The sequence below is a fragment of the Elaeis guineensis genome, chromosome 7 (genome assembly GCF_000442705.2).
Source record: "Elaeis guineensis isolate ETL-2024a chromosome 7, EG11, whole genome shotgun sequence".
Taxonomy (NCBI): domain Eukaryota; kingdom Viridiplantae; phylum Streptophyta; class Magnoliopsida; order Arecales; family Arecaceae; genus Elaeis; species Elaeis guineensis.
In genome coordinates this window covers 4,999,324-5,020,822 of record NC_025999.2, presented here as the reverse complement: position 1 = coordinate 5,020,822, position 21,499 = coordinate 4,999,324, and the positions used below count along the sequence as shown (strand labels likewise).

Here is a 21,499-nt window from a genome sequence, read left to right as displayed (position 1 = left end):
AGGCGGTGAGTACCATCCGTATGTACCTGACGGATGAGGTGGTGATCCATGTGCTGAGCGAGACTTCCCCGACGGTGCTGTGGTCGAAGCTCGAGGAGTTGTACATGGCGAAGTCTCTCACCAATACTCTTTTCCTCTGGAGGCAGTTTTACCAACTGCGGATGACTGAGGGACAGAGCGTGCAGGAGCATTTGAGCCACTTCCAGAAGATCCTCACCGACCTTCTCAGCGTTGGCGAGAACGTTGAGGAGAAGACCAGGGCGCTGGTTTTGCTGGCGTCGCTTCCTTCTTCGTACGAGTCCTTGGTGACTGCTCTTCTAGTGGGGAAGAGCACTATCAAGATGGACGAGGTCACCGCGGCGATACTCCAGAACGAGGTTCTCATGAGGGAGAACCCAGCTTCGAGCTCAGGTGTCGATAGCTCAGCTTTGGTGGCTTCTGGAGGTGCAGGAGGCGGTAGACGGAGCGACAGGAGATCGCATCGAGGGCGGTCTAAGTCCAGGAGGGACTTGAGCAAAACCAGGTGTTACCGGTGTGAGGAGTTGGGGCATCTAGCCAGAGATTGCCCTCAACTGAAAAATCGGACGGTGGCTGCTGTAGCGACGGCCGGCAGCGATTCAGATGGAGATGTCCTGGAGATATCTGACGAGGTATCTACTTCTTCCCAGCAGTGGATATTAGATTCTGCATGCCCCTATCATGTGTGTTGCAGAGAGGAGCAGTTTGACTCCCTGGAGAACAGTGAGAGCACTGTATATCTGCCGAATGGATCGAGCTGTGCGATCAGAGGCATTGGGACGGTCAGCTGGAGGACACATGACGGTGCAGTGAGGAGATTGGGGGAGGTCCGATACATACCCGATTTCAGGCGGAATCTTATCTCACTTAGCAGACTGGATTCGAGAGGCTACAGGACGGTAGCTGGTGGAGGAATCCTGAGGGTGCTACGCGGCGATAGGATTGTGCTGGAGGGGAAGAAGGGGAGCAGAGGACATTATTACCTGGCAGGGAGCCCAGTGCGAGGTGGAGCATCGGGAGCCAGGTGGAGCCCAGAGCGAGGTGGAGCTCCAGGAGGCGGATCGGGCACGAGACAAGAGACTCGGGAGGACGAGAGGCGACGTCGCATGGTAAGATTCCTATTGCCGCAGGATGATGCCCCGAGCAGGTCTCAGGTCAGGAGGAGCACAGCATACGACGGAGATGGGATCGAGCAGCCTGGCTCGACTCCCATGTTTGCCCATCCATGATCAGCAGGCGATTGCCCCAGGGCATGGGGGCGAGGAGATCCAGAAGCTCTCGGAGTTTGGAGGAGGCCGAATATCGAGTCGAGGTGGAGATTGTTAGGATTTGACGCCTCGAGATTCAGCCCACATTGAGCCCACAGCGAGGTTCGCGGCGAAAAATGGAGTCCAACGAGACCAAGATCACCTGAATCGGAGCTCGGATGGAGAAGATACGAGCTTTCGAAGATGGCACGAAAATCGAGGCATCGGAGGACCGCCGGCGACCGGCGGCGGACGGCAGCAGCGCGGCCGCAGGCGGCGGCGCGCGGGACGCGCGTCCCAGGCCCGCGTGGGACGCGGGACCCAGGCCCGTGCGGGATGCGCGACCCAGGCCTGCGCGGGACGCGCGTCCCAGGCCCAGGCCCGCGTGGGACGCGCGACCCAGGCCCAGGCCCGCGCGGGACGCGCGACCCAGCGGCCTGCTGGCCCTTGCCCCGGTCCACCGTGGACCGGGTGGTCCACGGCGCGGTCTGTGGACCGCGTGGGCGTTTCCCACGCGTTTCTCGCGGTCCACGGCCCTATTTCGTGGACCGGAGCGCGATCGGACGGCCCAGGTGGCTCCCGGTCTTGATCGGATGGTCTGGGACGTGATTTGGCTTGATTAAGGAGTCCTAATCCTTCTCTAACATGTTTTAAGTCTTGTTTAAGCCTTTAAAAGGCCTGAGACGAACAGGAGAGAGTGTGGTTTTTGGTTTTCTCGCCGCCGTACGAACCGAGAGGAGAGAGAGAGGCGTGAGGCGCTGTGAGAGAAGGAGCAGGAGGCTCCTGGACAGCGGTCGCCAGGCTCTTCAGGGGTTCAGGGGGTCTCCAAGAGAGAGAGAGCTTTTGTGAGGGGAACTTCATGTGAGAGAGAATTGGGTGTACAAGGGTTGAGGGTGAGGTCTCCTCTTGTAAAATTTTCTTTTCATAGTGAAGTTTGCATGCCCCGTGGAGGCGAGCCCTTTTGTGGCTGATCCACGTATTTTGATTGTTTTTCTTCTGTTTTGTTTCTTCTTTCTTCCTGCTGCATCGCGTGGTACTGAAAGGGTCTTGGGAGGTGGTGTCCTGGCCAGACATCCACCCAACATAGAAAAAAATGAAATACCTTAATCTTTTAAAATCTAATTTCGATTCTCTCATAGTTTCAAATCCCGTTCCGATTTGGACTCCAATTCTAGTCACGAACCAAATGTAAATAAGGATATAGCCATTCTGATTCTCATTCCAATCTATTATGATTCTAATTTCGACTCCAGTCGCAAATCAAATGCATCATTGGTCTTTAAGTGATTTCAGTAGAGGCAAAAGAATAGACAAAGCATTCAGGGGAAATCAAGTGTCATTCGGTTCGCAACCGAAATCAAAACTTGAATGGAAGTTTGAATAACTATATCCCCCGATATGTTTGGTTCGTCGTCCAAGTTGGAATCGTAATCAGAATAGAATTTAAATACTAGAAAAGAGTGCGGATTGGATTTTGTAGAATTGGAGCAACATTCTCCTCTGGAATCAAAATGGAAGTAGGACTCCCTCTAACCAAACAACTAGAATAAGAGACTCATTTCCATTCTTATTTTAGAGTCTATCTCCCTCCAATCAAACATGCCCTTAGCATCTGCCATCTAGGTTGACCATCATATTTTATTCGATCCCTATTAGCCTTTTATTCCCTGGCCTAAATTTTCATGGCTACTTTTTGTTTAATTGATTGATCCTTGACTTCCCTATAAAACTGGTCAATAAAGTTTTGCTTAGGACCATGCTGGAATACTTTATTGGCATGGTTCAACCATTTGATGGCCTAGGGAATTTATGGGGCTTCTTTTTTAGTTTAAGAGAATAATGGAGTTGTCTTAAAAATGTAGTACTCATGGTTATTAAGATGAAGAGAAGGGCCAATGCTTAGAATAGAAAAAAATTCTAAGCCCCTAAAACTATCACGGATTAAATTCAATGCTCATTATGATTGTGATCCTTTTCTTCCTCAGTAGAACCTGTAAAATTTTTAGGTGTTCTCCTTTTCTGCAGAAGATGTGCTTATTTGGGTTGTGATACTACATAATAGGGTTAGATAAGTGTTAGGGTACCACTATGAAAGAATCATGCGAAGTAATGTTATACATAGAACGTAATCATTGTCCATGAACTTCCATCATTATAAACTATAATTAGGTTGATTGAAAGTTGGAAATGACATCACTGCTATGTGTTGGAAAATCAATAAGAAGAACAAAATTCTACTCAAAGAACCCACATATATTAAGTTTTGCAGTTAGCCATTTGATGTGAGAAATGCTGATAATTTGAATTAATCATATCAGGCCATTGGATGAGCTTGAGAGGAAGGTAGCATAATTAATGAACATTTGGATTTTTCAGATAACAGACCATTTTTCAGATGCAACCCTGAAGTTGTCTCCTTTTACTGACGATTCATGCTATTTCTCCGGCCCTTTCGGTTTATCTATTTTGTAATTCTTTGGAAATGAGCTGCTTATAACCCCACAAACTCATGATCCATGTCCGAGTAAGAGCTGACCAGTATTTAGACCCATGGATTAGTTCATAGGTTCTAAATTCAGATCCAACAGAAGGTCACATTTTGGTTTTCATGGACTGGCTTTGACAAAGAAATGGGAGAGGGCGATAAGCTGCTAAAGTCTAGGACATAAAGCTACGTTGAATTGGATCCAATAAAAATCTCGCCGAACGGCCAGATCCATTAGACAGATTGGATATGTCACTAAATCTTTCTCCAAGCCAATTTGGATCGTATCTGCATGGAACCCTGTACAAAACTTTTACTACCTATATTAAAACTTTGTGCTAGGTCATCTAACTACTTAGCAAGACAGATTGATTAATGCCATGTGATGTCGGAAACAAAAAGAAAAAGCCAAAAGGAAAGCAATAACACATGGGGTGTGTAGACCAAGGAAAATCTACTTTGCAATATGTGAGACAATGTATGGTTCTCTTAGTTGAAAGCAAGATTCATTGTCTCAATATTGGACCCTACATCGGTATCATTTTATTACAATGTTGATGCATCTGATACGATACAAAGTTTGACGTACCGAGTGTTGGTACACCCCTATACCATATACTATTCAATATTGGTACAATACAATGCGTCGGTATGTACCATTTTCGTTTGATATGGCAAACTTTGGTTGAATGTATCAAATGCTATTTAATATGGGCGAAGCTTTGAAAGCTTTGAGATCAATTATATCAGGAGAGGTACCTTGTCATTGCCACATGAGATTCCAAACAAGATAAAATGAAATTAGAAAGCTTGAATAATATTTCACATGCAAATACTTGTATCTCTTTTCAACTTACTCAACTGCTATATAACCTATATAAAATGATGACTGACGGCTCTTTTATTCAACCTGGATCATTGATTTTGTTACCAATTCCTCTAGCCTTCTCTAGATATCACCGATGGATACCCAGAGACTGCTGACAAAACTATGAAGTATCGAGTCGGCAAAGAACAGAAGAGAAACCATACACTCACAAATTATTCATCTCCAATGTAGCTGAAATATAACTGCATTTAAAGAGAATCAAAGTTTAATGAATTAAATTGTAAAGGACCTAAAGGTCAACTACCAAGAATCTATGAAAGGCCAGAATTATCATGCATCAAATACATGACAATTGAAGTATGACAACAGCTGAACCAAGACAAGTTACTGAATGGCAGCTAATTTTACAAAGATTGCATAAAAAATTTGTATATACCAAATGCATGCACACCTGTAGCCCCTTTATTTACAAAATTTCTCCACTGCTTGAATCAACCTGCAGCACATCAAAGAAGGTCATGATTCAAAACTTATATGAGTCAGTGACATCCATTGATCAGTTGAGTAAAATAATAGACATATTTTGCCATAGGCACCACTTCATGTAATTAAGGAAGAATCACTGCTCAGACCCCACTCATGTTGGTACCCCTTGAGCCCTGAGCAAACCTCACCTAATAGAGTAATTAATGTCCCAACTTGACTAACATTATATGTTTAATGGGCATATGTAATTTTCAAACAATCTTGTTGCATACAAAATGAGTCAATTATGGATTACCATATTTAAGAGCTTAAGAAAGCTCCTTTGAAGAATTGAGCAGATTCACATATATTCTCGCAATTTGTTATCAAGTTAATGCCAATCCTCTAGACAATGGTGCCATAATCCCATTTGTGGCAACTACAGGCAAGAAAAAGGCTTGCCAAGAAGCCAAAAGGCTACTTGGTTGGTAGGAAAAGCTACTTTTAGTGAGAGGTAGGAAAACCTACATTACTGGTAAAAGTTCAGAGTTCATCCAACCAGAGAGCAAAACTTCTACGACTCCCCTGGTTAGGAAAGAATGCAAGTTAAGTGGAAAGATGACAATGTTTGATATTGGTTTTTCACTTATGATACTACCAACAAAATTAAGAAAATCGAAGCACTTACTCCTCGTATATGGGCATAATACATAATCCAGAGGCTGGCAACAACCTACTGTTGATGAAATTTGCATGCAGATAGATCCATTATAGCTTCTTAGATCAAAATAAGGAAATGACCAGGATCTTCTATGATAGGTTCCTCAGATTCATGCATTTTTGAAAATTATGTTTTTTGAAAAATAAACAAGTTCTCTGTATCCATGCCTCAGATACCTCGAAAGGACCACAAGGAAGTGAAAACACTCTGGTTCCATTCTGTTCAACTTCTGGAATCCTCAAAAATGATGCCTTCGCGGTTGTTATCTACTCTTCCATCATCTTTCATGTAGCAACCAAAGTAACACATGTTAGCAAGCAAATTCAAGAAATTCCAGCACTAATTGAATCTAAAAGTGGAATAAAGTTCTGTCTGATTATGAAAGAAGGATGGGGACATAACAGTACAAGTTGATTTAGTGAAACTGGAAGATAGTGGATTCTTAATTAAGGTATCACATGCTATTGTATCCACACCAGAGTGTGACTCATGGAATGGTTGTCCAGTCTGCTCAGAGCAATGGTCCAAGGATGGTCTGGGAGCATCACCAGTTGATGATCTTTTTCTCAAGAAATTATCACCAGGAAGGAATAACATATCCTGATTGCTTGGAGATCTAGGCACTGTCTTGTTTGCCGCCACTTGAAAATTTCCTGTCTTTGCATTTTCCTTTGCCTGTACCCTTCTTGAACTGTTGGTTGGTCCAGTTGGAATAAATTCGCCAGTACCAACCTGGACTTTTGGATTTCCTGGGGGCATACCATGTATGATAGATCTCAATGAATTATCAGTGTCTGGCACATAGTCTGTTCTTGGAGGAGTGAAAGGATGGTGCATCATAAAGGATTGCTCTGGGACAAGTAGTTTACTTTTGGCAATTTTCCTCGTTTTTTAAGAAAATGTGTAATGAAATGAATCCAAGTAATTTATTCAGAAGATAAAAAGAAAGAAATGTGTATCAGCAATGAAGCATTCCACAATGACCCATAGAATCATTGGTGTCTATATGTTGTGAAACAAAACAAATAATAAAGGATAGCCAGAAGGAACAATCTGAATGAATTGATTATACACTGACAAGCATGCACAGACTTAACTCAAAATCAAATCCAGAAGTGTTACAACTTACATGAAATGTAATTAAGTATATTGTGTTGTATATGCACATCAACAATGTTAAAACTTTCAGCACGAATTTGAAACTGTACTCTGTCTAGCTGAAAGCAGTGGATACACTTACGTGGCTGCGATCAAGAAAGACAGCTAAGCTGTTCACTTCAACCAGTCTTGTTAAGTTATATGCCAATCCAGTGAAGCTCATGAAAGCTAAACATGCATTTTTGGCTGTATTATAATTGGAACAGCCAGAGTCAAGCACCATCCTGGACTCTGAAGCCAGCCTTTTACCAGGATGCGGCACACATTTGTCAACCTAGGTGTCACGCCCCCGACCCGAGATTGTGAATCGAGGGTCGCGACAACCGCCGCATACTTATGAAGAACTCTCTCCATAAGCATGCAAGGCATCTCATCACGATATCAATGCATCACAGCGGAATAAATTCAAATAATTATTATTCAACTGTAATTCAAGTAATTAAATCAAATGTCTTACATCCAATAAAATTTTACTAAAACAATAGATCTAAGTTCAATGAAGTTGACAATGCTAATCTCGCTTCTAAAAGCTCTGTCCCAATATTTCGTCCCACGCTCGAAATTAATTATCTGAATCTGAAAAATAGAAAGAAAGGTAATGAGCTAGACAGTCCAGTAAGTAACAAGTATCTCTACCAGATATTTCAGATATTATATAATTTTCAAGAATAATGCTGTAAATAAACATAAGGGTATATTTCATGCTGATTTAATACAAACCAAATATTTTCAAATATTCACATATAATATAATCATAAATCCGATTCGATTCAAAACACTCGTAACTCAACAGCCTCGACTATGACCAATGTTTAATCCCCATTGGCGGGGTCCACAGAATACCAGCGCACAACTCCCACTGGCAGGGTCCACAAATACCAGCGCACAACCCCCACTGGCAGGGTCCACTGAGTACCAACGTATAATCCTCATTGGCGGGGCCCACTGAAACATAGTTAGGCTGAGAGCATAAATCCGATCTGTATCAAAACACTTTGTATCATAATATATCATAATTTTTCACTGAACATGTGCATAAATTGACGTACCATAATATTTCAAAAGCACTTTTCTTACAAAACATAATTTCATAAATCATGCATAATTTCAGAGAATAATTATTTATTTTCAGAATAAATATGAAATATCTCGAGAAGATGATTCATTACTTACCTTTCACGGAGCACTGAATGAACAGATCGACTAACTTCTAGGAGATTCTTCCATGCCTATTATCCAAAATTATATTTTTACATTAATTTTAATTCAAAATTAAATTTAACAAATCCCAAAATCAAAACCTCACTTAAAATCAGACTCTTCCCTAAACTCGATCAAAATCATCAGATGAAGCCTTCCACTACGCTAATCCTAGAGGAAATAACTTTAGAGAGAGAGAAATCCATCAAGAGAGAGAAATATCCTAGAGAGAGAAAGTAGAGAGAGAAAGTCCAATTTCAGAGAGAGAAAGTCAGGGTTCAGACTGAAAGAAGAGAGAGGAGAGAGAAACTCTCTCTCTCATCATTTTTCTTTTATTTTTTATTTATTTATTTGTTTGTTTATATATATATAAATATATATATATATATTTATTTTATTTATTTATTTATTTTCTTTTCTTTTTCTCTTTTTCTTTTCTTTTCTTTTCTTTCTCTTTTTCTTCTTTTTTCTTTTCTTTTCTTTTTTTTTCTCTTTTTCTTTTTTTTTTCTTTTCTTTTCTTTTCTTTTTCTCTTTTTCTTTTTCTTCTTCTTTCTTTCTTTTTCTTCTTTTTCTTTTTCTTTTTTTTTTCTTCTTCTTTCTTTCTTTTTCTTCTTTTTCTTTTTTTTTTCTTCTTTTTCTTGGTTCCTTCCAGGCCGAACAGAGGACGGTAGTCCTCCGGCCTTGACCGATCGTTCGGGCTACGGCCGCCGCGGCGGAGGCCGGCAGCAGAGGGGGGCCACTCCCCCGATCACGGAGGAGCGTGGCCGGCGATCGATTGCGATCGCCGGCGCCGGAAAATTCACGAAAAAGAGGCCCAAAAACAGTCTTTTTCCCGACCGAAAATCGGCGACGCTCGTCGCTGGCCGCCGCGCACAAGGGCATGGGAGGAAGGGGAAGGAAGAGGGGAAGAAGAGAGACTTACCTCGGCCTCCGGTGACCTCGTCAGCGGGCAATCACGACGAGAATCAAAACGGTATCCGCGGCTTCGATCGAGAAAGATGGAGAGAAAGAGAGAGGGAGGAGGCCGATGTTCGGTCTCAAGGGAGAGGGGGTCTTTTTATAGGGGACCCTAGGACTCCGAGAGGTCCTAGGATTCCTGGTCTCGCCCGGATCTCGCCGGAGAAGAAGACTCCTATCGGGAGTCTTCTTCCCGGTTTTTCCCTGTTTTTTTTTTTTTTTTTTTTTTTTTTTTTTTTTTTTTGGGCTTAGGTCTGCTGGGCTGGTTTTGGGCTATAACACTAGGTGTCTCTGTTTTCCATATGCTTACGAAACAATGCATTACTGAAACTGAAGTAAATTAACCTTTGCAGCTGGGATCCAGAATGGTATCACAGTACTTCATGTAACATTCCCCTTTTAAATGAAGCACACGCATTGCATGTGCCGAGTACTCATTCATATAATACTAGATGCTTCTCTCTTCCAAAGTTTGACTTCTTTTTTCATGTAAAAAAGAAAAAATTGACTCATCATGATCTATGTTAATGAACAAAAACAGAAGGAAAACATAATATTGTAAAGAAATCATCACCTAATAGTCCTTTTGAAAAATAACCACATCAACTGCAAGAGATGAAAGAAGAGCAAAATGTTAGTAATCTCTACGTGATACCATGCCCTATGTAAGCATCTTAAGTTTTTGAGCAATAACAAGCTAGCTGAAGCAAATAATAGAAATTTAAATCCAGGTTTTTCATTAATCCATATTTTCAAGTTTGTTCACTGCAGTTTCTTGTTGCCATCATCACCAGTTTAATAGATCTCTCCTTTATACTGCTTGTAGCTTGCAAAAACCTTTACATGGATTATCAACTCATCTGCCTGACATTTATGCACTTTCTTTCGATGCAAAAATCTGGATTCATATAGCTTTCAGATTTCAGTATCATCTCGACTTGCCTTCAGATTTTTCTTTGTTCCTTAGACATAGCAGATTTTGTGATTGTGATTCATGCTTCTGCTCATCCCTCCTTCATCACTATTGGCTTTAAAGCATCATCTCATTGTGTCCAGCATGTTGGTACCCCTCTCATCCTGCATGCTGTTCTACTCATTCTTGGGCTGTTCTGCTATCTTCCATGCCTACTGTGCTTCTCATTAGTCAATTTACTTTCTACAAACTAAATGGTTCAGCTTTCTAAGAAACTAGGGTGTTTACTTGCATTGGTTATGAAGGAGGTATAGAGATAGAAAAGTTGACCTACTACAGTTACAATAAGATATTTACATCTATTTCATAGTGCCTGTTGATGCATAAAATTTTATTTTTCTCTTGAGTCTATACAAAATGTAAAGAGTTTATATTAACATGCAAGTCCAGTATGATATTGTGCTCCTTGACGTTAGTCCTGGAAACTCTACATTGGCCTCTACTGCTGATAAGAAGTGGATTTACTTCACCAAATTTGTATATTCCCTTCCATAAGAGTCTGAGATCTTACTTACTCTGAGAAATTACTTGCTCCCACAAAAGAAAACTAGACCTACCATGATGCTCCAATATTATCTAAACAGTTAAAAAGCAGAAAGAATTATGTATAGTGCAGTAGACAAAAATTGAGAAGTGCAGAAAAATGAGTGAATCTTTGAGCCAGAAGACAGAAATATACCAGCACTTGTTGAATTGGAGAATCTAATAGTTTGAGGAATCTGATTCTCAAGTTCAAATGATGCTGTATGGGTATAAAGGATTTGCTTGTCACATGGTTGTTCAGCCAGCTCCAACTCTTTAAAAGGAGAATCAGGAGCACTTCCAGATTGATTAATGTCAGTAGATAATGCCAATCCTGAGTTGTTTTGATAGCCATCATCAGTCATGTTTGCTGTACCTATCACCTGAGGAAATGTTCCTGTATTTGAGTTCTCCGTTGCCAGCATGCTTGTTGATATGCTCAGCCCATGAGCTGGAACAGAAGCATTACCATCCTCCTGGATTCTTTGATGTCCAGAGGATCCATCAGGTATGATAGAACTTGAAACACCATCTGCTCCCAAAGAAGGTGAAGCATGTTCTGTGGTAGACGACAAAGTTTGCATAGGATCAATGAGTTAATTTATTTGTGATACTTATTCTGTTTCGAATCAAAGGTTCCAGAGGGAAATGAAGTAACAGTTTTAATTTTTTTTCATTATGCACCATAATGCCATTGGTATCCAAATGTTGTGAGATTAACTGGTATTGAAGATCAATCATAAAATTATATTTAACCAAGCATACGTAATTAAATATTGAAAACATGCAAACCAAGTAAATGCAACTCGTATGCAAGTAAACAAAAATGGCCAGCTAAAGCTTTACGTAGAACTTTGCCTGTAGCAGAAAGTTCTTTTCAACTGCTTAGAGGTCAGCATAATTTCTGCACCCTTAAAGCTAAGATTAATAGTTAACTTCCATGTTTAATGAGCCATATATCATGTTATTAGGCTTATACATGATAAACAGACACCTTTATCTTTTAAAAGATAGTTTCTCTTGCCAACTCTAGAATAATTTATCTATCAGTTTTCTTTTACAAAGAACAAGAAAACAAAGAACATAATGCATTCTTCTTTAAGAAATTATCAATACAATATTGTATATCCTAGGTAGACCTGACTGGACTTTGCTCAAAATAAGGTAGACCAGACCAGATTGTCATAATTATGAACAATCTATCTGCTAAAGTTGATACAGCAATGAAAACAAGTCGAGAAAACTTAAAATTATCCCTTCATTAGCCTGCATTGTCAAGCTTCTTGGTCTGCAATTGTTCACTCCTGAAGGTCACATTTGAGTAGACCTTTCAGTTACCATATCAACCTGATTTTCTTAAGGCTCTTGGTGAAGGCTTAAGGATCCAACTTGCTTTAGTATTTATACACTCACCTTTTGTGTACCAATTTTAGCTCTCTGTCTCTTCTGTCATTACTATTTCAGTGACTTGTTAAGATGCCACATTAGCATGTCCCCTCTGGTTTCTCCAACTTACCAGTATTAATGTTGTATCTTTATGTTCATGAATCCATGGTAATGTATCCTGCATCATCAATGGATTTATTTGTTTGTAGCATAGTTAATCTGTTTTGCTGAAAAAGCTGGAGTTGTACGACTTAGACTGATTTTGACAGTGATGAACAAAACTATAAATAAATAGGACAGAAACCAATTGTATTATGCGCACACTATGTCATAGTATGTAGTACGATGACTGATGTATGAACTTGTTTTATTGTATGAGTCTGTTTGCACATGTATAGCTATTCACATACATAAATCTCTAATGTGATGTTGAACTCCTCAGTTGGAAGTCCTATAAACATGTGAAATAAGCTTCATGTTCTAATAAGAAGCGCATTTACTACACAGCATCTGTACATTCTCCTCCAGAAATTTTAAGTTAAATTTTCTTTGTGATTGGAGGAAAGGAGACCTACATGATGCTCCAATAGATACAAGAAATGGAAAAGAAAGAAAAACAATGCACTGAGTTAAATTGTCACTTAGTAGAGATAGCAGGAACACACCATCGCTTATTAAATCAGGGGAACTGAAAAGTTCAGGAATCTGATCGGGTGACCCAGACTGATCTGTGCCATGCTCAACGAGATACTCACTTAATTTGTCAAGAGATAAACCAGATAATCCAAATAAAGATTCATCAACATCAGGGAGTATGTCAGCTAAACCTTGAGGAACAGAAAATCTAAATGATGTATCAGCATTAAGAGGAAGCTCAGTGGATGGTTTGCCAGACATCTCAAACTGGTGGGAGGATGCACCATCAGCATCTCCAGTTGAAGACTGTATTGCCAAGAGATCATCACCTCCAGATCCTGAATTTCTCATAAAGCTGGGATATGACTTGTTTGCTGTCCCTGTCACCTCGTGAGATATTTGCATTCTCAATGTTTCTGTTCCCGGGATGTCTGCTGAAATGCATAATCTTTCAGCAGGAAATATAGGATGAGTACCAATGTTGATGTTTGGATGTCCCGAGGAAACACCATATTTGATAGCACTGAGTGAATTTGCATGGCTTGGAACATTCTCTGCTGCTAAACAAGTTGAAGCATGTCCGGTCACATGTTGTGGAATTTTCCCTGGAATGCCCATTCTCTCAGAAGAAAACAAATCATCAGCACCACTAAGAGGATTTCCGTTGCTTGGCATACACTGTGCTGCTAAAGAAGTTGAAGCATGATCTGGATTTTTCCCTGGAAATCCCATTCTCTCAGCAGGAAACAAGTCACTGGAACCAACTTGGATGTTTGGATTTCCTGAGGATCCCCCATATGTGGTAGCACTAAGGGGATTTGCGTTGCTTGGCATATATTGTGCTGCTAAAGAAGTTGAAGCATGTCCAGTCGCATGTTCTGGAATTTTCACTGTAATGTCCATTCTATCAGCAGGAAACAAATCACCAGCACCAACTTGGATGTTTGGATTTCCTGAGGATCCACCATACTCGTTAGCACTGAGAGGATTTTCGTTGCTTGGCATACATTGTGCTGCTGAAGAAGTTGAAGCATGTCCAGTCGCATGATCTGAAATTCTCCCTCGAATGCCCATTGTCTCGGAAGGAAACAAATCACCAGCACCAACCCGGATGTTTGGATTTCCTGAGGGCCTACCGTATTTGATAGCGCTGAGAGGATTTGCATGCATATATTGTGTTGCTAAAGAAGTTGAAGAATGTCCAGTCGCATGTTCTCGAATTCTCCCCGTAATGCCCATCCTCTCAGCAGGAAACAAATCACCAGCACCAACCTGGATGTTTGGATTTCCCGAGGACCCACCATATTTAATAGCACTGAGAGGATTTGCGTTGCTTGGCACATATTGTGCTGCCAAAGAAGTTGAAGCATGTCCAGTGGCATGTTCTTGAACCTTCTCTGGAATAATGAGGTAATTTGGTTGTGATATATTAATCCATTTTGTATTGAAAATCTTATACTGAGACATGGCAACACTTATGCATTTATACACAATTTGGTTATCAGATGTTTAGAGATGAAACGGCTAGTCAGGAACAAATACCATGGAAATACATAGAAACCTTTTCTCAGAAAAAGTTAAATACATGCTAAGAAACATGCATGGCAACCTCCCAAACAAGAAAAGTTTAGATTCACAAACAATTTAAATGCATATGAAAAATTAGCAACTTGTATACTTTAATTTTGCGAATGAATTGCTAGTATGAGCTGAAATTAACCTCTGTTGACATCTGATAACCCCAGCCAACTCCAAAGAAGTCAGCAATATGGATCTGTTATGGAAGTCTTCTAACCAAATAATTTCATTCATCCATTATAAGTTATATGCTAATAGCTAAGAAAAGATAAACATGCATCTTTATATTCTTCTCATACCAAATTCTATCCTTGCTGTCCTTCCAAAAAGTTAATTGTTATAATGGAACAGAAATGTGATTTCTTAGGCCTCATTTGATTGCAGATTTTTTTTAAAAAAAATGTAGGAGTAGCTATAACCTGACCCTTGATATCTCTGTACTGAGCATGCCACAGAAGTGATTGCCAATTGGATGGGTAGCCATCTATGCAATTGGCTAAGTCCATCATCCAGCATTAACTAGGCTATTTGACAACTATGGTATAGCAAGCTGTCCAAAGAATAATAAGTGATTTGCATGAAAAAATACTAAAATATACAGCAATTAAAATTGAATCATGAGATGATAACACGGAAGATTACTTCCTTTGAAAAGAGAGATTGGTCATTAAAATTAAGGAGATTGACAAAAAAAAAAAAAAAACATAATAAAAAAACTCTTTGGTCAGATGTAAGCTAAGGAAATTTTTTTAAATTATAAAAGGGACCTTGAGGGGTGACTGAGAATATTGTGGAACATTTTGCACAGCGCACATAAATGGCTCCCCATTGGTGGAGAAGAGCAGTGCCACATCTACTGCACACAGATTTTCTTGGAATACCTACAATTACAAGAAATCAACAAACATTATTGACTGTGCATAAATAATGAATAAAGAAAAAACAATACTCTATTGTTAACAACACTTGGGAACTGTGCAAGCGTCCATTGGGTATTCTTAAATATTTTTAACTGATGAAAAGTTTGGGGATACTTGCAATTTCATTGATCTCTTGTATTAATAATCTCCACCATACAATCCAAAAGCATCAAAAGATAATCCAACCAGACTATTCTTGCTCTGTTTATGGAGAATTAAGATCAACGACCTGAAGTTTTTTTGTTTTTTGTGCAACAAAAAACCATTTGAAATCATCCTATAATCTAGTGAAGAGGTGTTTCCCATCACATGGGAAACATTTACTATTTGCTTTAGGCTTAGGAAGCAACTTTCAAATCCCGAACAAAATCAATATAAGAAGAGATAAATGAATTTCCTTTTTCCATTAAGGAGGACCACTTTAGTACCTTTTTCTTGTCCAAAATCAAATGAAGCATTTTGTATCATTTACTTCATATTTTTTCAAAGATCTAAATAAGTACACTTTCAAGTAGTTTTCATATTGATATTTGATCTTTTCTCATTGTTATTACTTTATTTATCTAAAATAATATTGTGTTTCTGTTGATTTTTAGGGTCAAATTTCTTTTGGTATTATGTGATATTGGCAGGATACTTCTTGGATATGTCCAATGCTCATGTTAAGCATCTTGTTGTTGAAAATTAAAAAAAAAAAAATACTCTAGATACTTTGATAGTACATCTAAGATATTTCCCTGATACTATAAGATTGAAGGGTGGGCTTCTTCTACTTCTGTCTAAATGAATGTTAAATTTTTAATGCTAAGTGATTAAAGTTGGAGTTTGTAATGTAGATATTATGTTACAAAGTATGGATTGAGACCAAGAGATTTGAACGACAACTAAATGATGAGTTTGTGAATGTTAATTATGTTAGTTTGATGTTGTTCTATGCTTTATAAATATTTTGTATGGATATATGTAAAAAAATATATACCCATTACGATGTCCTAATCTCCTACCTTTTCAAGTATATGCGGATTAGAATATTTGTATCACATTGTATCCATGTGCCAGATCCATGTAGAATCCAAGTTACATCATTAGCAAACCATTTCGAAGTTGGACCAAAAGGTGTTGTCACGTCTTACATATCCAGAAGTGTCACAATTCCCTCAAAACAAAATTATTTTTGATATTAGTCCCTAAAATGTTTTATATTTGCTTATTGATGATCCCTGTCTTCTCTATTTTTGTATTTTGAGTAAATTACAAAAACCCTCTTGAGGTTAGGTGTAAATTACACTTACATCTAGTAGTTTGAAAATCTGCACTTATACCCTTGAGGTTTATTTTTAGTTTACACTTCAATTGGCACATACAATTCGTCTAGTTGCTTCTCGTGGGTTTTCATAACCTGTTGCGCAAAAATGGGATATGCATTTGAAATAGATGCCCGAGTTATTACATATGTCATGATCGATATAGAAATTGATTGATTCATCTGTTCCTTTACCCAAGAAAAAGTATTTCTATTTTGCATGTCCAAACATTGATCCTGGAATTTCTACAATAAATTAGATAGGTAGCTAGTATAGTTCTCCATACACGAGTCTGTCATTGTACTGGGATAATTGTACCAGATACTGCAATATAAGATGAATACCTTGAAGAGCTAGAAGTATAAAGAATTAAGTAAGATTGAAAATGCTTTGTTTATATATAAAGAAAGATTCTAATTTGATTGATATCAGGAGATCAAATGAATTCTTTATTCATTCATTGAATCATAAATAACTATAAGTGAAGGAGATACACGATTTAAATAATAGAAGATGAAGATCCAATATTTCATAATTGTATCTAGAATAACTGAAAAAGTGGAAACAAGACTCGATATAATTTGATCGTTATGAACCAATCCAAAATCGTTGTAGACCGAACCAATCAAGATTTGCAATACCGATACCGCACCTCGTACCGTTTGCCAGCCGGCCGGTATAGTACGGTATGGTGCCGTACCATACCATACCGGTCTGTACCAACAATAAAAAAAATCAAAAAAAATCCATCCAACGGCAAAAAAAAAACAAAAAACCAACCCGTGCCAACCCCATACCGATCCATATCGGTACCATATCGCACCATTCCGGCCCATACCGCACCGTACTATGCGATTCGGGCCCGTACCATACTCAACCGATCGATACAGTCCAGTTCACATTTTATTTACTGAAAAATTAGCCTGAATCGTGCCAGTTCCCTACCAGTATGGTACGATACGGGATGTACCAGCCAGTTCGAACCAATACAGAATACCATGGAACCAATCATTAGTTTCTGAAAATATGAAATTCAAACTCATGTGACAAGCCAGTGCCCTAAAAGAATTACTAAGGAAATACCGCATCTAGAGACTCATTTACTTTGAAAGTTAGATAGAAATGGAATTGTTATGCTGGGATCTTACGTAAAAATAGGTGATATTTTAGTAGACAAATTAACGCCTCAGACAGCGAATGAATCATCATATTTCTTGGAAGATAGATTATTACAAGTCATACTCGGCATTCAGGTATCCACTGCAAAGAAAACTTCTCTAAAACTACCTATAGGTGGAAGGGGTCGCGTTATTGATATGAGATGGATCCAAAAAAAGGGGGGTTCCAGTTATAATCCAGAAATGATTCATGTATATATTTCACAAAATGTGAAATCAAAGTAGGTGATATAGCTGGAGACATAGGAATAAACGTATCATTTCAAAAATTTTGCCTAGACAAGATATGCTTAGAGTCATTGCTATATATGTTGAACTGGGGAGAGCTCCCCATAACAAGATTGCAGAGATCGAACTTGAATGTAGACAAAGGATGGTTCCTTGCCTCACATATCCAATCCGTCCCTGATCGTGGCCTTATTGCGAGATGTTAGGACCACATTCAAGAGCTAGGCCGCCCAATCGAGATTGGACTCCGACCATCGACTTGGCTCTGGCGATTAAGATGGTGTTGCTGAGGTAGGTGGCTAGGACCGACAGGCCTAGCCTCAACTGGCAACTAACCAACACCAAGTATGTGGTCTCTTGTGAGGGGTTGAGGCATCAACTGCAACTCATGAAGCACTAGAGGAGGCCCAGCCGCCCAGCAAGGCCAAAGGGAGGAGATTTGATCGGTGCCCATCTCTGTGTTGGCCCTGACCTTGAGCTTTATGATTGACCGCACCAAGAAATGGAGCACACAAGAAATGAAGTCTTGTCATCGATGAAGAGGAGATGGACAAGAGGAGGGCATGAAACTAGAAACTAGTGGTCGATGGTGGAAGGATTCAGGATCGATACGTAGTGGTGGTCACAATTGAGGTGGGACCACGAGTTGAAGAAGTGCCAGAAGGAGGTATCATTGGTGATGGCATGGTTGAGGGAGCAGCCGACGAAGATGCCATCATTGGCCAGTTCGATGACCTAGATGGCGAGGTGCGACTTGGAGTGGTTGTCACAGCCAAGCACACTATTAAGAGGGAAGAAGGACAAGATGATGGGAGGGATGTATGGGGGCAAGGATGTTGGCCACCATCACATTGGCCACAAATGCATGGATGAACTTGACTGCTTTGTCATTGCAGTTGAGGAAGATGGAGAGGGAGTTGGTCCCCTCATGTTTCATCATGACAAGGTGGCCCGCCATAGGGAAGAAGTGGTCGAGGGCATGGGCGAAGGAGCATAGCAGGTCGGAGATGATGACAGAGGAGTTCTTCTCGTCCTTTCCACCATCTACTTCTCGTTGCTCATCTTACGCTTTAGCATTAGCAGCAGCAAGATGAGGAGGTGCTTTAAGCAAGAGAATGTCTTTTTAGATGTGAGAGGTAGAATAATTTCCCAATAGGACACCCTTATCTTAGGGGAAACGGGAAAAACAAGATGAGGAGAAAAGTGCTGAGTTAAGGTATAGAGAGGTGGGTATTTTTATCTTTTCATATTATGTAAACAGTTTGATTGATGTGGTTAATTTGTCTGGGTGTAAGTTTAGGTTTTCCAAATTATTGGATGTAAGTGTAATAAAAGATAACCTTAAGGAGATTTTGTAATTTATTCTTGTATTTTCATCCTGAAATTTGTAACTTATTGCTTATAAGTCCCTCGGGTTATATGAATGAGGATGGAATATTTTACTTTGTTCTCTTAAATTGTTAATTTCATATATCCTCAATATTTTTGCCTCTAACTCAAACCTAACCAACCTCTTAACTTATGCATCTCCATCATCTATCATCCCATCCTAGTCTAGAAAAGGGCAAAGTGAGCGAGAAGAAGCTAAGTCCCAGCCTCATTCACTATTAAAAAAAAAAAAAGGCATGTCGTTCCTCTGCAAACCCAATTAACCTTAATGAGGTTCCAAATCAGTGAAAACTAGTAGGACTGATTTTTTTTTTATACTAACATAAAACTTTAAAAGGATCTTTATGAATATGAAAAATACAAGGATTAATATACAAATATAGAAGATTTCAGGGATTGATGTGCAAAATCTTGCACAAGAAACCTAATAACAATCTTTCCTATGCAGAATAAGTGTCATGACCTAACAACAAACAACTCATTGACTTCCACCTTGAAATTGTCAGATCCACTGCATCATTACTAATACGCAAGCTTTCCAAAACAGGAGGGGCTTGCTAATTTGTTCATCAGCAACTTCTTTTAGATTTTACATGCCATGCAAAGTTGTATAAAGAGTAGAAATCTGCAAGCACCCCACTTGAAAAATCACATTTTGTAGTTGTATGTTCAGATTTTTGATCTTGCAGAGCATGGCAAATCAAGGAAATGTGAATAGATGATCCTACCATTAGGCATTGTTGGCAGGGATCATATATCTTAGATGGGTTGGACCTCGCTAAGCATCTATATAATTCATTGTCACTATCCAAACTAGTGTTAGGGAAAATGGAGGTTGCAGGAACGTGATCATTTAAGATTGCACCCATGTTAGGGACAACAGAGATTGCTGGAATATGACCATTTAAGTCTATGCCCTTGCTTATATACCATTTCTATTGTGCATCATTTTCCATTTCATCATTAGGCTTGTTGGGAAACATACACACAAAGGGCATCCCAGTCATCTCATTATCCAACATTCAAAGTTTAGATATTCCCTTCAATCAATGAACCTCAAACTCAATTTGCATAACTCAACTTTTAAAGTTGAATATGCAATTTCCATGTTTTTGAAGAGCAAATAGGTGAAGGTGCTTTTAACAAGCTATGTAAGCAGAACAATGGGAGAGAGAATAAAATGAGTAACCACACTTCCTCAGTTCTCCCAAATCATAGATGATCCTTCAGTATACATCATGATCAAAGGACAGAAAAGAATGGAAATTGGATGATTATGAATTCTGATTGCCATTGGTATATCATGTAAACTTTCAATTACATATTTATTTCTAATTTGAGTAAAAGGACAAAATTCATCTTTCAATTTCAGATGTTTATTTTTTGGTTTTGGAATAATGGTGGGCACTACCAAACTATATGATAGTTACCCATCTAAGCACTTGAGCAATTGCCTCCCGAGGTTTGAAACTGGAACCTCCTCCAGATGAAGGAGAGGTGCATCTAGTACTTTATAGCCTGGTACTTTATAAGCCTCACATACAAAATAAAATGTTACCCTAAATTCCAATAATAGTACTCTGTGCATGTGAAAGTAGCTACCTACAATTCTTGAATTTGAAGAATGAAATTTTCCCAAACATGTCAAGCTTTTTTCTAGAAAGAGGAGATCCACCAGCACTTCAGTTACAGAAGTCCAGATTTTAGGGATGCAGCATCCAAGAATCAGACTCAGAACCTCTGGTTTCTAAGCAGAGGGATGTGACCAACGAGGCAATCCCCATTTCACCCAAATATATTAAGTTAAAATGACAGGATTTATATTTTGGAGATGTGATAAAATATTAAAAATTTAAAACATTTATTTTGAATGAATTTGTTAAAACTTAAAAATAAGAAGGGGAGTATGCTGAATACAACCTTTCTCCAAAATGTCTCTAACATTCTTTACTCTAAGTTTAACTACATTTCTATTTGCTTCAAGCATTCTTTCTCTCTCTCTCTCTCTCTCTCACACACTCACACACACAAAATTTACTTGAAATTACAAAATTTGAAACCTTTTTAGTCACCCAAAAAACTAAGGTGCATAGAACAAAAATGGCAAGTTACAGCCATGCTTGAGCTCATAGCTACTGTTTTATCTCTCTTTCCATTATATCTCTTTGAGAATCATAAAATTTCATGCCTTATTTTCCTATTAGCTTAAGCTTCTGGATTCAATTGATTAGTTAACATGATATCAGAGCCAAGTATGTTGGGTGCAGGAGTTTGAATTCCCCCTATATCTTGACTTATTTTAGT

General features: G+C 39.2%; 1 protein-coding gene and 1 pseudogene across 6 annotated transcripts in view; both read right to left on the bottom strand.

The window, feature by feature from the left end:
* Positions 1–4,632: 4,632 nt before the first annotated feature.
* Positions 4,633–21,499, bottom strand: part of LOC105049216 (uncharacterized) — a 34,386-nt gene continuing 17,519 nt past the window's right edge. The window contains exons 5-10 of one of the 6 annotated variants that reach the window (XR_012142843.1): positions 14,944–15,057; positions 12,628–13,995; positions 10,734–11,135; positions 5,942–6,046; positions 5,031–5,075; positions 4,633–4,821 (exon numbers count right to left, since the gene is read on the bottom strand). Coding sequence is in view for 3 of the 6 variants with exons in the window: in XM_073261049.1 (XP_073117150.1) it covers positions 5,988–6,046; positions 10,734–11,135; positions 12,628–13,995; positions 14,944–15,057 (1,943 nt within the window). In the remaining 3 variants the exon portion in view is untranslated. Of the gene's footprint in view, positions 4,822–4,842; positions 5,076–5,941; positions 6,047–7,327; positions 7,500–9,426; positions 9,688–10,733; positions 11,136–12,627; positions 13,996–14,943; positions 15,058–21,499 lie in introns of those variants that run through there. The other 5 variants (XR_012142845.1, XM_073261049.1, XR_012142844.1 and 2 more) reach the window with 5 other exon arrangements.
* Positions 17,841–20,979, bottom strand: LOC105049234 (uncharacterized acetyltransferase At3g50280-like; annotated as a pseudogene).